At 39.9% G+C, this 17,100-nt stretch overlaps 1 protein-coding gene across 1 annotated transcript in view; it reads right to left on the bottom strand.

Moving 5' to 3' along the window:
* Positions 1–1,667: 1,667 nt before the first annotated feature.
* The window catches only part of LOC139462496 (RNA polymerase-associated protein CTR9 homolog), a 36,928-nt gene continuing 21,495 nt past the window's right edge, over positions 1,668–17,100 (bottom strand). The window contains exons 16-24 of the mRNA XM_071244253.1: positions 10,769–10,917; positions 10,109–10,225; positions 9,778–9,923; positions 8,861–8,932; positions 7,759–7,894; positions 7,201–7,332; positions 6,615–6,763; positions 4,043–4,285; positions 1,668–3,546 (exon numbers count right to left, since the gene is read on the bottom strand). Coding sequence (XP_071100354.1) covers positions 2,970–3,546; positions 4,043–4,285; positions 6,615–6,763; positions 7,201–7,332; positions 7,759–7,894; positions 8,861–8,932; positions 9,778–9,923; positions 10,109–10,225; positions 10,769–10,917 — 1,721 coding nt within the window. The 3' untranslated portion in view covers positions 1,668–2,969. The remainder of the gene's footprint in view (positions 3,547–4,042; positions 4,286–6,614; positions 6,764–7,200; positions 7,333–7,758; positions 7,895–8,860; positions 8,933–9,777; positions 9,924–10,108; positions 10,226–10,768; positions 10,918–17,100) is intronic.

The raw sequence follows: 17,100 nt of genomic DNA on the forward strand, positions 1-17,100 counted from the left end.
TTGAGTTGGTTAATTTCTCCGAATCCCTTTAGTTACAACCTGTGAGATACATCTGCTCTTCAACTTTATTGGGAGATCCTTAGGTCTCTTGAATCTCGTGATCGCCCACTGTTGGCCAAGCCTGGGTTTTGCAACAGATTCTTTTAGATATGAGATTTCCTGAGACATTGATTGCATGCGCTTTTATCAATCTGATCGACCCATGAATGGCCAAGCTGGGTTATGGCCAAGCCGGGGTTGTGCGTCTCGAGACATAGATTGCAAATCAAAACAGACATTGAATTTGTTATTTTTAAGTTAAAGTGGGGACGTAGCAGAGGGTGAAAATCGTTAGTTTCTGTCCAAACTCGATGATCGACCGTACCAGACGTTGCCGGATGTAAGTTAGAGGCACTTTCTTTTTGACCGGTAAAATACATCTGCTCCTCAACTTTATTGAGAGAGCGGGATGAGCGACGGGGTCTCTTCTCCTCATAAGGTGAGACGGCGCCCCCGCGCAACACTCGCGCTTTTACGCTTTATACATCATTACAGACATTGAATTCCGAACTCAATTAAGTTAAAAGGGGGAACGCGGCAGAGGGTGAAGATCGTTAGTTTCTGGCCAAACTCGATGATCGACCGTACCAGACGTTGCCGGATGCAAGTCAGAGGTACTTTCTGATTGACCGGTAAAATGCATCTGCTTCTCAACTTTATTGGGAGAGAGGGATGAGCGACGGGTCTCTTCTCATAAGGTGAGACGGCGCCCTCGCGCGACACTCGCTTGTAACCCACGTGATTAATATGGCCACCAAGGGCTGAATCACTTGTTTTTACTTGATGCTCTAGTAATCTTTGTAATCAGGATTGTTTATACGTGCCTTGTAGAGCTTGTCAATTTTCTCCTTTGACAGGAGCTCGCAATAGCTGCACCTTGACCTTTATGTGCAGTTGCTTGCATGACAGACATCTAGGGTGAGGGTCACCAGGTATCTGGTATTGCCCACAGCCTGAACAGACGGGTGCCTGTCCTTGAGATGGAGATCTCATCCCACAAAACGTTTCTAACTAATTACTTACTAGAACTTCCGATCTTCTTATACCCCCGTTCTCTGCTTGTAGAACTGCTCACTGCTAGTAGAAGATCTAATGTGCTTTGTAAGTGTGGAACTCAATCACGTGTACGGATGTGCAACAAAATATTTTCCTTGTTGTCATCTGGACACACAGGAAAGAAGTGACTAGATTCCCGCCTTGCGCATGCGCAGTGGCGCCTCTGGCAAGGGATAGGGTTTCCCTCACAACTATGGATATGTTGGCAGTGTAGTGGACGTCTGTTGAAAATTCATAAAAATTTATAGTGTGGTTCTCAGCATAAACAGGAATTTATGGCACTGATGTGATAGAGGTGAGGTATTCACAAGAATTCTTGGGCACTTGACCACTTAGACTCACATAGCACAGCATCTTCAACCGTGCCAGAATCAAGCACAAAAATATAAACATGACAAAATATAAACAAAAGATTCCCCAAAATTCAACAGTCATCTCTTTAATCGCCATAAGATAGCTTAAGTAGCCCACCAAACAATTCACAGATGAACCAACGGTAATTTGACTTTATCCCATTGTTGTGATGAAAGATAATAACAAAGACAAAAATGACAAAGTCAAACTGTAGTAGACCAATGTTTATTGAAATGAAAACGTATAGCAAATTTATCAACAGGTACAAATCAAATGCTGTTGTATATCAAAATCAACATATGAAGGTACCTTGACTGGATAGATGTACATGAAGTTGGTGAGTAGGATTTTCACAGAAGCAATATCCTGGAGGGGAAACCAAGGCTTCAATCATGTACCAATGGGGTATAAAATCCATACAATACCATACCAATACTTAGCATACTGGACAGTGGCTCTTATCAAAGTCATTGGTTTAACATGACCTTCTACAGACAGATATCACCAACCATCTGAGAACATACAAATGTATCTGTCCCTAGTCAAAACAAACATTTACCAAACTTGTCTGGAACTGTCATGTCAATGCTTAGATAACACAGCTGTCACTATGCTGAGGATTTTTACTGACATTTTCACTAATATTTAACCAGCAGTAATGGTGCAATGTGCAGCATTGCATTTTATAGTTGTAACATGTACCCTCATTCTGGAAACTATGACTTTGCCATGTTGATATCTCATGACAATTGCAAAGAACTTCCACACTTAAGCATTTTGTTGACATTATATCACTGCATCCTGTAAATAACCAACAAAACCAGTGGTTGATAGAAAGGGCAAGCTTACAATCCATCAGGATAAGATCACACACAATGAACCAGGTCAGTCACTGTGACAACCTGATTTAACAGACTCTTACAGCAAGAGAGTTACTGGGGACTATTTTCTGCCCCAGAATGCACATGTGTAGACAAGCATGGAGTACTTGACACCTATTGTGCAACCTGCATGGCACCGTTTATCTAACCAGTTGACATCCTTATTAACATAAGAAAAATATCTTGAACATACCCAATATTTTTTTTAACTATTTACATAATGAAAAGAGATGATGTTGATATTATATGCATCTTATCATTGCTATTATACATTAAAAATAATAAGCAAAATGGATTTATTTTTGTCAGCGCATAGAGAATAAAAATGTTTACTTTCATCAATTCCCCATCTTTACTGACCATGCTGACCATGACATAAAAATAATTTCATTATCATTTCCACATTTCACATAAATTTATAAGGAAATAAACAGTCAGCATGTGATATTTATTGAAAATGTGCATCAAACCGTCATAGCAGTTATATGTGAAGTATATTTTGTTTTAAGTTTATATTTTCACTGATGACCAATATAATCAAAACAGAGAAGCAAACAGAAAATGTATTGAAATGTCCAGTACAAATTGTCTTGTACCTCTGTACAATGTGATTTGTGGTGGAACAAACTGTTTTCCTTCTCAGTTGCTCTCATTGCCACTGCCAGACTTGTTCCCTCGGGACTCATTCCCAGATCCTCCCCCAGACTTGACACTCCCTTCATCACCGCTCCCTCTTCTTGAACCCTTCTCTGATCCTGAGCCAGACCTTGAGCCAGACCTTGACCTTGATCTCGAATGTGACCTTGAGCCTGATCTGGATCTGGATCCAGATCTTGACCTAGATCCTGATTTTGATCGTGAACGTGACCTTGAACCAGATCTTGATCTAGATCTTGACCCAGATCTCGATCTAGATCTCGACCCAGATCGTGACCTAGACCCTGACCTTGACCTAGATCGTGATCTGGATCCAGACCGTGATCTTGACCCAGACCTAGAGCGAGAACGTGACCTTGATCGTGAACCAGAGCCTGACCTGGAACCCGAACGTGACCGTGATCGTGACCTTGATCCAGAACCTGACCTTGACCGAGAGCCAGATCTTGATCTTGACCTGGACCTATCAGATCCAGATCCTGACTTGCGTCCTCCACCACTATCACTGTCAGAAAGAATGCGTCTTCTCTTTCCACCACCACCACCACTGCCACTGCCACTGTCAAAGGGAAAAGAAAATTATCCCAAGATGTTGCAGACAAATTTCATATTTCTCTTACAGAATAGTACACATCATGATGTTTTTTCTTCTTCACAACGACACAATGCAAACATTATCATTCTAGAGGTACAGGTATTTATCTTGCTTGAGTAGATGATTCAGTTGTATGCCCCTTTCAACAGTTTTTCAGTTCTACATTTTTGTGTGAGCTTACTGTATGATGTAGGTCATAAATGTTTATAATGGTTACATGGTCTAGATATTGGTTAGTCTTCACGCTGGTAAAGATGTACATTTTGGTTTATCATATGAAGTCTTATTGTCAGTCAACTCATCAAAAAGTGAGCTTTAGTTTTCAACTGATCTATCAAACTTAGAATATATTCACTCACTATTACACTCAAATTGTGTATTATGACACAACTCATATCTAAACATATATCGCATAGTGACGTTGAAGCATCGTTTCAGCCCTAATATCAAGACAACTAACCTGTCATCAATCTGGAGTTTCTTGCCCCCATCAGAATCAGAGCCTTCACTTGAGGAGATTATGGCCTTTGAGACAATCTTCTTCCTCTGTTTTGCTGTCAACCCATCTTCATCTTCATCCACCCTCTTCTTCTTGTCCTTCCTCTTGGACTCCTTGGGCTCTCTTTGCTTCCTCTTCCTTGGCTTGCGTTCCTTCTTGCCTCCCTCATCACCAGAATCATCAGTGTCTCTGTTGTGTTTGGATCTGAAATTAATGGCATGTTGACATTTAAGATGGCTTTTACGACATGTATCAGCTATACCACTGATCTGGCTCTTACAACAGCAATATCAGTTATGAGATGTCAGCTATAACCATGTGTCTCTTGCAACAAGCATGATGTATAAGATATACCACTATGTCTGGCTCTTACAACAAACATGAGGTATCAGCCATCCCACTTTGTCTGGCTCTTACAACAAGCATGAGATATCAACTGAACTCATGTGGCTCTTGCAACAAGCATGAAGTATTAGATATACCACTATGTCTGGCTCTTACAACATACATGAGGTATCAGCCATACTACTATGTCTGGCTCTTACAACAAGCATGAGATATCAGCTGAAGTCATGTGGCTCTTGCAACAAGCATGATGTATTAGATATACCACTATGTCTGGCTCTTACAACATACATGAGGTATCAGCCATACTACTATGTCTGGCTCTTACAACAAGCATGAGATATCAGCTGAACTCATGTGGCTCTTGCAACAAGCATGATGTATTAGATACCGTATATCGCTGTGTATAAGGCGAGTTTTTCGTACCTAAAATGGGGGGGGCTAAGAAGGGGGGTCGTCTTATACACGGAATCGAAGATCTCACATTTTTTTCCACTGGCGATGTCAACCGGCGTCCGATAGCCAGCCCAGCATTTGACAATAAAACTTCGCATTTCGTCCTAAATAACTGTTCCAATAACTATTTCCATACATAAACATGATTTGTATCTCTTTCCTTGAATAAAGTTTAATAATTTCTGCAAATAAAGTTGAAATGACCCTCTCCTCGATGCAGATTGTCAAGCCAGCTGACACGGTAAAACAATCAACATCCGTAATTCGAGAGCCGGAAGTATCGGTAAGCATTTGCATATTGCACATGTGACCTAACATGTGATAACCGGTGAAGCTGAAATCAATTCCCGCTGTTTTTACAGTTGTATTGACAAGTGTAGGAGACGGTGTGTACAAGTGATTGTGGAATAAACACGCTGAATGTGAAGCAAACATAAGCCTAGTTAGTTACAACATAGTTAATTGGCGATTAAATTACTCACCATTGTCTCTTATATGTTATTACTTCATAAATGAATTTTATTTTACGGGCACCAATTTGGTGTCGTACCGTGTAAACACAAAATGGCAACGTGTGCTGGAGTTACACACGCGACGTATCATTGTAGAAAAAAAACAACGCAAGATAAACATATTTTTATTGCATATATAAGGTTTGTGTGCGCACTTGTGATGTGTGCGAAATACGCACCAGTCGGAAAGCGCACGTTACATCTCCAAAGTAACTAACTAACTTGTGATGTCCGTGTGCGAAATACGCTACAGTCGGCAAGCGCATGTTAAATCTTCTACCGGTATATCAGTCAGACTTGTGACGTGTTTCATTCCAGGTCGCATTATACACGGAGTATAGGATTTTGGGTTGATTTTTAAGGCGTGTACAGGGGGGTCGTCTTATACGTGGGGTCGCCTTATACACAGCGATATACAGTATACCTCTGTGTCTGGCTCTTACAACAAACATGAGGTATCAGCCATACCACTATGTCTGGCTCTTACAACAAGCATGAGATATCAGCTGAAGTCATGTGGCTCTTGCAACAAGCATGAAGTATTAGATATACCTCTGTGTCTGGCTCTTACAACAAACATGAGGTATCAGCCATACCACTATGTCTGGCTCTTACAACAAGCATGAGATATCAGCTGAAGTCATGTGGCTCTTGCAACAAGCATGAAGTAATAGATATATCTCTGTGGCTCACTCTTGCAACAATCATGGGGTGTCAGCTGTACCTCTTTGTTTGGCTCTTACAACAAGCATGAGGTACCAGCTGTGTTGGGCTTTCACCAGAGTAATCCAACTTGGGACGGACTAAGCTGTGTTTAAAATATCAGCATCAATTAATGTCAGTGACATTTGGTGCATTGCCATGCATAATAATAGATTGTATATTTGTTTGTTTGTTGTTTCACGTCGCACTCAGCAGTATTACAGCTATATGATGGCAGTCTGTAAATAATAGAGTCTCAACCAGACAATCCTGTGATTGATGTAATTGGGATACGATGACATGCATGAGCGAGCTAGACCACACGATCTCATTAGTCGCCTCTTACGGCAAGCATGGGTTCATGAAGACCTATTCCACCTCGGATCTTCAAAAGTAGAGCCAATTAAATCACCATTCAAATACCATCCTAAACATGCTGAACATATTGATCCCATTTTGTCCTTTTTCAGCCTAGCACAGGACAGTGATCTGGACAATGAACAAAACGTCTTCCTCACCGTCTCTTGTTCTTCTTCTTCCTCCTATTCTCCTGGTCCTCTTCTCCCTCCGAGCCACTGCTAGCATGTCGCTTCTTCTTCTTCTTTCGGGGCATTTCATCCTCACTTCCATCCGAGATGATGTCTCCATCATAATTCCTCTTTGATTTCTACAGAGCATAGATGAGATTTTATAGCTTGAAAAATTTGAACATTAGCTGGGGATGAGAAAATATGATACAGTTGTAAGACCAATCCTAACGGCTCACCTATCCCCCTATCATAATGACCAGTCCCTAACAAAGACTTAATTAAAGCACTTAGTTACAGCCTGGTAGTATCAATTAAACCTGTCAGGAAGGATTTATCAGGTTTAACATACAGTTTTAGAAATAAAAGCAATTCCTGAGGTCCTTGAGGATTATTGCCATAATACTTAAATTTAGGTACACATTATTTTTTTTATTTTTAACAACAAATGTTAAACAAGATCCTTTGATTGTCATAATTAATTTCGACAACTACTACAACTAATAAGTTATTTACCTCCATACTCTAGCTACCATACTGTATCATGGACGTGGTGAAGACATCAAGAGTTACCTACCCTGCCTCCGCTTTTCTTTGGTTTTTCTTCCATCTCTGGTTCTTTAGCAATCTTCTTTGCCTTCTCCACAAACACAGCTCTCTGTTCAAACAGGCGACGCTCCACCTCCTCACGCATCCGCTGCTTCTCATCCTGGAAACATACCACAAGGCAGTTAAGTCACCATGTAACATTATTAGAGATCTACCAATCAGAAACAATTATCCTAAATTATTTTCTCGAAATATAGTAACAAACTATGTAATGTATATGATGTAGTTTATCTGATTCGTTTCATGTTTTTCGCATTTACAAATTCAGAATACAGAAAACCTTGTTACTCTGGACAACCCCCAGTGAACATATCCAGGTTCACAAACTTCTGGATTAAAAAATTAGGGTACTGAGTAATATGCTCATATTTCTATATCAGTGTTCTTAACTACATCAACAGGGATGGTTCCTCTTATGATGTCTTTCCTAACAGGGTAACATAGTCCCAAAAAGAAGCATAATAATATCTGCATGCTTCATAACCCTACCACAGTGTGGCTGGCCTGAAAGCAGTTGTTGACATACCTCCTCCTGCCTCTGTCGGAGTCTAAGGGCCTCTCGGTCTTCCTCCTGCTTTTTCCTCAAGTCTCTCTCTTCCTCATCAATCTTCCTCGCCCGGGCCACATGGTACTGAGCCTGACTCAGCAGATCAGAGCATTGTCTGGAAGTATCACACACAAACTTTAACCTTTGCAGGATTTTTGATGCCTCCAACTTAATACATTAAGATTGACTGGGGTTCTACTGCAAAGCCACTATTGCCAGTTCTATCTCAGCAATCTGCTAAGAATGAACGAGTTCTTTTTAGCCAGAGTAAACATTATTCCAGCCTAAAAATAAGGCAACCTAAAAATATTTGAATCTAGGACAGGCAAATCATTGGTAGATAGCATGAGCAACAATGTATGTCTTTAGGGTACGATGACACACATCACACATTGTGAACACCAGATTCCCATTTAACGTGGGATGCTTCGGATGTAGTCTGACCTTTATTCCTCTATGGGTCAAATGTTATCAACACATCAGCAGGGTTCATGACACATCTTCCAAAAGATGGTCTTAATGAGCCGGCAATTAGACACAAACATTTCTCTCTTCTTTTTCATCTCAATAGCCTTATCCATCAGCATGTCCATTCATTGCCCAGACTCACCATAATCTAAGAATGTTTCTTTCAGGTAGGGTTGATAAATCTAACAACCAGTTACCTGTCTGACATATATACTGCTCAGGAAAAAGGTATTATCAATGAAAATATTTCTGTCCTGACAAGTAATAAACAGTATGTCTTGCAGAACAACCCCAAAAATTTGAATTGAATGTTAAAGCAGCCATTTTGGCATGTTTGTATTATATTGTTTAAAGCCAAACTCCAATATTCCAGTGATATGACAGCATATTATGTGGACATTTAAACCAGTGATTGATATTAGGAGCAACAATCAACACCGTCAGGGTACGATGACAAAAAAAATCAACCCAGTCAAAGAGCCTTACAACCCATTCCATACTATTCAGGAATACCCATGGGGTCCTTTTAGGCCTGATCACACGTTCTGTCTCAGGTAAACGTGGGTTGCTAGTTCACCAGGGATGTAAGACCCATGTAACCATCTTAACTCACCTGGCCTCAGCAGCAGCCTGGTTCAAATCGAACTTCATCCTGTCTCCGAACTGACCAAGGTAGCTGAAATATCTGCAAGCAAAAGCATTTCATGTGTAAGAGATTGAGTCACTTTGATGTTAAGTACAAAGACACGGCATCAACCAAGTCACCAAGCCTTCCCACCTGTTCTACCCAGTTACCACTGAAAACAAGTACCGTATTCGACATAATAAGTGCCCCGATCTAATAAGCGGCCACAGCGATATTTGCTAATATATTGGCCAGTGAACAATCCCAATTAGCACCCCTTCCGATTAATAATGTACACAAGACTTATTTATTCACGTGTAATACGCACTCGTGCGTTATATACACCCTTAATTATGGCCAATTAAATTCTGGAAAATATATCTGTCGTACATAAACATTAAAGGCTGATAGCATAAACCACGAAATTTATCTTTCAACTCACCTTTTTTTCACCAAAATAATATTCTAATTTTGAGAGCGCCCTGGGCGCTTATTACATCGAATACAGTATACGTTATCAGAAAAAAGGTCCAAATAAAGGTGAATGAGAATTTGTGATACCAATCTATAGCAAGTGGATCCTGGCATAGATAAAGGAGACAACTCCTTATAAAAAATATTGCTGCTAATTTAGTCTGAATCACAACAATTTCTGTATAGAACCAAGGATTTGTTTTTGTTTGGCGGTTGTTAAACACAACGATCAGCAATATTCCAGCTGTATGACCTGGTCAATATTAAGCCAGAAAATAATTTATTCTGGACCAGACAAACCAGTGACTGATGTCAGGAGCAACGTCCCCACATAGTAGGATAACATGCAATCAACCAAGTCTCCTGAGTTTGACCAACTAATCCATTTATACCATAAGTTTGTTTGCTGGGGACCAGGTTCGGAGTCCTACCTGTGAGCCAGCTCCAGGTCACGGACAGCACTAAGTACAGTCTTGAGGTTGCTCTTCTCATCCTTGAGGATCTGTGTTGCTAGCCTCTGTTGCACCAGGGAGATGTTGAACAGTAAGACTGTGTCGTGGGGAGCCACATGGCGAGCCTGAACAAACAAACACAAGGTAGTGTTAATTGCTGTTTAGCAGTGTAACTACAAATAAACATCTAATGCTCAATGTGAAACAAGACATGACATGACCATGGTCCATTATTTCTTCTTCTGCTTTAAAGATCTGAAGATGTGAAGGCAGATACTATGACAAGGCGGTCTCTGTTACAACATCTTACCTTCAAGAGCACCTGTTTACATTCTGCCAGTTTCCCACACTTGAAGTAGGCTCGGGCAAGGTACACCATCACTTCTACATTGTGGTGTTTGAAGAACTTTTTCAGTGCATTCTCGTACTGAAAGAAACAGTTGCACTTCAACACACAAGTATATAACAAGTATTTCATCAGGGATTCATCTTTATCCATTATTTTGAAACATTTGGGATAAACCAAATTATTTCCACTTAATACAAGTTATGGTAAAACTATATGAGCTGAAGCTAACAATGAGGTATGTGGAAGTGAACCAGCCTATCTTTTTAACCATCCATAAATATCATTCAAATTGTGTCCCTTAGTATAGAGAGAGTTCGCATCATCCCTGTAGCCTCCGTCTCACTAGTCCCCTGTTGTTACAAGACATAACTGAGTACCAGTATCCCCCTGTCAGGCTGTGCTGTTCCATAGGATCACCCCCTCTGCTTGTCTGACCCCATCTGTTCTTAATGAACTCTGTGGGATGGAGTTAACAGGGGTGAAGTCACAGTTTGTTTGTTTCTTTCTTTCTTTCTTGCTTAACGCAGCACTTGGGATATGCTGACATATAGAGACACTTGCATCTTTATGCAATTTCATGCTTTATACAATTTCATGCTTTACAGTTTAGTCTGTCCTCACCATCTGCACTGCCGCCACATACTGCTTCTGCTCCACATAGATGTGAGCGATGTTCAGCCACACGTCACAGAAGTCAGCCGTGGCCTCGCGGACCTGAGCGAACACATCCCGAGACTCGTTGATACAGCCCTTGTGTGCCAGCACACAGCCTGAAACACAAACAATATCATAAGCACAATCAAGTTAATTAAAAAAAATGAGTGAATATGGTTTTACGTTGTGCTCAGAAATATTCCAGCCTTGTCATGGGAACCTGTAAACAATCAATCCAGGCCAGTGGTTGGTATTATAATCAATGTGCCTTGCTGTTGGGTTGGTTGGTTTGTTGCCATACACAGCAATATTCCAGCTATATGACGGTGGTCTGTAATTAATCGAGTCTGGACCAGACAATCCAGTGAATAATATCATGATTATCGATCCACGCAATTGGGATTGATGACTTGTAGAAAACAAGTCAGCGAGCCTGACCACCCGATCCTGTTAGTCGCCTTTTACGACAAGCATAGTCGCCTTTAACGGCCAGCATGGGTTGCTGAACCTTGCTGTTGGGATACGATGACACACAATCTAACAGGTCACTGAGACTGACCATTTAGTTGCCTCTGACATGCAAGAGCATGCTGGGGACCTGCTCAAATCTGCCAACAAGACATAAAGATATGGTGTAATGTCCCTGTTCATGAGGCAATCTTATTATTACCAGTCAAGTAAAGCAAAGCTTGATTCATCAAAATCATCAGTTTAATCGACTTGTAGTTGGCTGATTTCTGAGATGTCTAAAATAGCTGATTTGGGGGGATTTCTAAAGATCAAACTTATTTTAATAACACACAATGTAGAGCTCTTCATATAGCCTTGCAAATTTAGTCATTAGGCCGAAGATCAAATCAAGTTAACTTTCCTTTGATCTAGGAAGCCGAGTAAAAGGAGCCAATATGTATGAAGTGTATGTAATGAAAATAATGACAAAACACAAATTGGGACAAGTAGACAAAAACAAAGTAGACTGCACGGTGTACACATAATCATGGAAATATGGTGAAGGTTCTGTAACTGGTTAGGATTTTTTATACTCTCATTCTTGAAGACAAAAATTATTTTTTAATTGATCATCAGCTATTTGCCTCTGAGTACTGATCAATCATGATCAATGTTAATGATTCCCAACACAACTGATTCTTGTCAAAAGAGCATTCAAATATGGTTGGTTTGTTGCTTTACGCCGCACTACGCAATATTCCAGCTATATGACGGCGGTCTGTAAATAATTGAGTCTGGACCAGACAATCAAGTGATTGATATCATGAGCATCGATCTACGCAATTGGGATCAATGCTTCAACCAAGTCAGCAGGCTGACCACCTGATCCCGTTAGTCACCTTTTACAACATGGCTTCCTGGACACACCAAATGTACTATTAACAATGATTTGCCAAGAACTCAGTACTACTCAGCAATTGTAACCAATTGTGGTTCACCCTCTTTGTGTAAAATATCAACTGTGAAAATAAACTTTTTTATTTTATACATCATTTATGTATTATTTGGTAAATAACTTTTAATGTTTAGCCTTAAAACAATAATTTGACTAAAAGCAAAATACTTTCTTCTTATCCCAAATAATACAAGTCAACAGTCATCTTATTTCACAGATACATTTCAATGAACCAATTGCCACAAATCTTAAACAAACTATCCTTGATTAAATTATTCACTCTATCCCTATACACTTAATCCTTTAAACCAACATCTTTCCTGAGAGCCTGATTGTGCAGAAGCCATTCTGACCAGTGTTTTCACAGAGCCCTCTCAATCATCACCAACCTCAGAGCCAAATGATTAATCCTTTACAACAACATCATCTGCACAAGTCAAACAGTACTGGCTTCTGTGGTCATCAGAATAACAATTAACATCAAGCTAATCAAAGAAGGATTAACATTTTCAATGAACACATCACTTATAAGATCAAAGAGTATATATAGAGTAAAGAAAAAACAACAAATCCTGGTAATGGGTATAAAAACCAGCACAAACCAATGTCTCATCAGTTCTTGCAACTACAAGCTCAAGTCAGTTCTCAAGTGTTTCAGTAGTAGCATATTCAGTCAATACAAGATGGCCTTTGTACCAAGTGATGCTGCCCTCTCTGTGTACGATCTCCTGGAGCTTCCCACATTTTCAGAAGGTGAGTCTCAGTCAATGTGTCAGTTAACAGCTAAATGAAGCAACTCAGTCCATTCTCCAACCAGTCCAACCACTTAATTTCAACCAGCTTCATATATAGACATACACCAGTCTTTGAAATTAACGGGCGTCTTTGAGAATTCCAAGCAACTTACAGTTTTAATGGAAAGACCAGTTGATGTCCATGCTCTCTTGAACACTTTACATAAACCAACATACATAGAAAAAACAATAAATAAATGATTCATCATGTTCATCATATATGTTTTTTGTATTGTAGTTCCTATCTTCGGACAGCAATCTCCGCTACCAACCTACCCCAGTCAGGAACTGATGACAGACAACAGAACCAACCAGTCCCTGCTGTTCCTGAATGATCTGGTCTCACCACCTTACCAGCAGCATTACATCCCTGCTGCCCAGATCACTCCGCCATCAGTCACCTCCCCACCTAGTCCAGACCTTCAGGTCCCACCCTGCTTTGCCCAGATGCCCCATCAACCCTTCTTCTCGGACCTCCGTCGGATGATAGCTTCTGAATGCAGTTCTACATCCCTCATCCCCAGCAGCCTCTTCCAGACCATGATACCGAGTTGGCAACAAGATGTGTCATCACGAGAAATGGCCATTCTTGCAAGGTATGTTACATCATTGGCTATTTTTGTAGTGTTCTATTGTCTTCAGTTCTATTTTAGTCAGCTCATTGGATGCTGCCCAAGAAACACCACTGATGTGAATAACCCTTGAATATTCTTGAAAATATGTATCTCACAGTTTCATTATTTGCAGGTTTCGCCGTCTGGAATCAAGTGCTGAACATCAGGTCAAGGAGTTATCCAGTCTGTTCCGTCATCACTCTGCAAGCATCGAGATAGAGCGAGTCCAGATGCTGTCTTCAGGTGCTACTCAAGATTACAGGGACTGGCTCAACAACCAGTTTGACCAACAAAGACACCAGGTATGAAGATTATAAAAAGATATTCCATCCTCTTCCAGCATAGTGAAGCCTATTCCATTCTCTGTACTAAGTCCTAAAATAATTTAGATGACACAAGTGATGCATTTCTAACCTATTCTTCATAATTTGCTTCCAGGTCATGGACAGAGTAGAGAAGAGCCTGCGGCTTCTTGAGGACAAGACTCAGCTGGAGAAGAGAGACCAAGATTTCACATCAGGTGTTCGCCGACGCGCTCCCCTCTCCCGGCGTGCCATCAAACTGATGGAGGCGTGGTACCAATCCCATCAAGATCATCCTTACCCATCTGCAACAGTCACTGAGGCCCTGGCCCGTTCTGGAGATGTCACCACTGAGCAAGTCAGGAAGTGGTTTGCCAACAAGCGTATCCGCAATTGCAACACTCGATCCCTCACTGAGATTGCCAAGAGGAAGCACCAGGCCAAGTTCTCAATCAAGTCCTCAAGTATAGCTTGTTCTCTACAGTATGGACAACTATACAATACATCTGAGACTGCTGAAATCTGATACAAGTGCTATTTAGATGACCACACCAACAGTGCTAAAAGTTGTGAGAACCCACTGACCTTGATGACACTTACTTCTTTCATGACATGTGAGATTGCCCATGGCTGTATTCAACTGTGATACATTTGCAAGTGCTATACAAATAGATTCACCACAGGTGCTATTGGTCGTGAGAATCAACTGGTCATGCTGACAGTTGTATGACATTGATGTATGCTATTGTCAACCTGCAACTGTGTTAAATCAAGTGCTATGTTAAACACACTTTGTGAATGGGATATTTGCTTTGGCCAATCTGTACATGAACCACCATGTTAATGCTGATACAGTTGGCAAAGAAGGACATGAACATTGACACACTTCTTACACAATTAGTGCTATTGTTGAGATGTATGACTCATATGTTATGTTGGCTGAAAATAAACCATTGAACCTTCCAAAATATCTTCTTATCTCTGAGACACACAGCTGTTTCACAACACTGCACTGATGAATTCCAAGCATACATTGCGCCACATCAATTTTGTTGCTAACTTGTCAAAAAAGGTAATAGAAAGAAAAGGTTAATAGTTTTTCCTGAAACATGATAAGATGAGTTAAGCCATGCTCTGAAAATCAAATACCATCGACAATTACTACTTCATGAATAGCCACATTTTTACTGCACATGTGCCAGTGGGTGTAAAGAAGAGACAACAGTATCATTGCTTCTTGTAGCACAATATATGTTATGTTTCAACAAATTCTGTTTGACTTCTTTCTTTCTTACTGTTACATTACTTCTTTCTAACTTATACGATATATGGATCTCCCCCCCCCCCACCCGACATACAAGAGGACTTTCACATGGCTGAAACCTCCATTCATAGGCGTATGACCAACACGTATTGCCATTCATGTGTTTTTCACAAGTCTATACTCCAGAAATGATGGAACATTGACTACATTCCATGGAAACCGCTGGGAATTCCTATTATACAAAACTGTTGTTTGTGATCATAAAGACACATTAATCTTGTTATTTTGGTTAATGCATACCCATTTTATCCTCACTACAACCATTCAACCACATCCAGGTCACAAAATGTGTCTTCTCTTTTCAAAATTAAACATGCAGATTAACTAGCTTTTAGCACCAATATATTGCTGTCTACAAGTGCTTCAAGTAATACAGGAATAATTTATCCTCCAGTCTCACTAAAATCAGATATTTCATTCCATTACATTATCTATCTGCACGAAGATCTGGGGACAACCCCATCAAAGATCAGTCAGATGAACCCTCTAAAAAGTCAATCAGTATCAGCGCTTTTAATTTCTGTTATCCTGTTGGCAAATATTCAATAACGGCCTATCCTGTTTATGAAAATATTTTCAAAGAATGGCCGATCCCGTTTATGAAAGTATACTCAATATATGGCCTATCATGTTTAAGAGCAAATATTTAATAAATGGCTTATCCTGTTTGTGAGCTTATATTCAAAAGAATGTCCTATCATGTTTATGAAAATAAATGACCTATATGAGCAAATATTCAATAAGCGGTCAATCACGTTTATAAGGACATCATCATGAAAATCATAGTTTGATGTACAACTTAATACCTGACATATGAACTCATATTTTGCACAATGTGAAGCAATTAGGAATATCTCAGGCTACTTGGTGTCTAAAATAAGTACAATACAAAAATAGCAATCAGCATTTGCATCATTCACTGTATTCTTTAGTCAAAAATATATAAACCTTCACTTTGCATCAACTGAACTTCAAATCTGTAAACCTGACTATATCCAACTATGTGAAAATGCCTGTGATCATGGTGATGGTTTACTCACACCATGCAGTACATAGGAAAAAATCACTTTGATTAAAGTATGATGCATCTGACAGTTACGCCAACAACTATTCAAAATAAAATACTTCACTTCATCATACTAGCAGAATTTGGAGAAAACTAGAAAACTATTGTAGTGATTCCACCACCAACATCATCATGTTTGTCATCTCTGGGTTCATTAATTTGTCTCCACATCCTCATTATCAACAGACACAATATGCATGATATACCATGTGGTAATGATGGCAAGTCTGACACAAGTATATCCATTGTTCAGTCCATGCAACACAGCATCAATGAACCAAGCTGATTTCAGTATTAATTTGCTCATCTGGACAAAGTCTGACTGTCCAACATTACTTTCCAGGAATGTACTTCATTAATGTGTCACAGAGCAACCACAAAGATGTTTAGGGTGACCTTTAAGTGCAATTGTATCAAATACGAGAATGAGTAAAGCAATTTTGTTATTGGAACATTTGTCATTTTTTTCTTGCAATCAATATGGCTTCAACAATTTTTTTTCAAAATGAAAAATGACAATGAGTTGGTAAACATAAACATGATAAACATGGTAAAAAAACTTATTTCGATACCTCTTCCTTACAAAATTAATTAAACATTGGCATGACAAGCGACCACTTTAACCACAAGGCTACCCCACCACCCACCCATTTAACTATCAAGTAAAGTTGGGTGTAACACTGTGTTCACGATTATTTCACTCAAATATTGACATGCATTCATGTGGCTGTTTGTGGCTGCTTGTACTAAAGTACTCACGGAAATGAAAAAAAACTGTTGTTTCGATCTCAGAT

Source organism: Haliotis cracherodii, unplaced genomic scaffold (assembly GCF_022045235.1).
Source record: "Haliotis cracherodii isolate W230 unplaced genomic scaffold, xgHalCrac1.p SCAF_15, whole genome shotgun sequence".
Taxonomy (NCBI): domain Eukaryota; kingdom Metazoa; phylum Mollusca; class Gastropoda; order Lepetellida; family Haliotidae; genus Haliotis; species Haliotis cracherodii.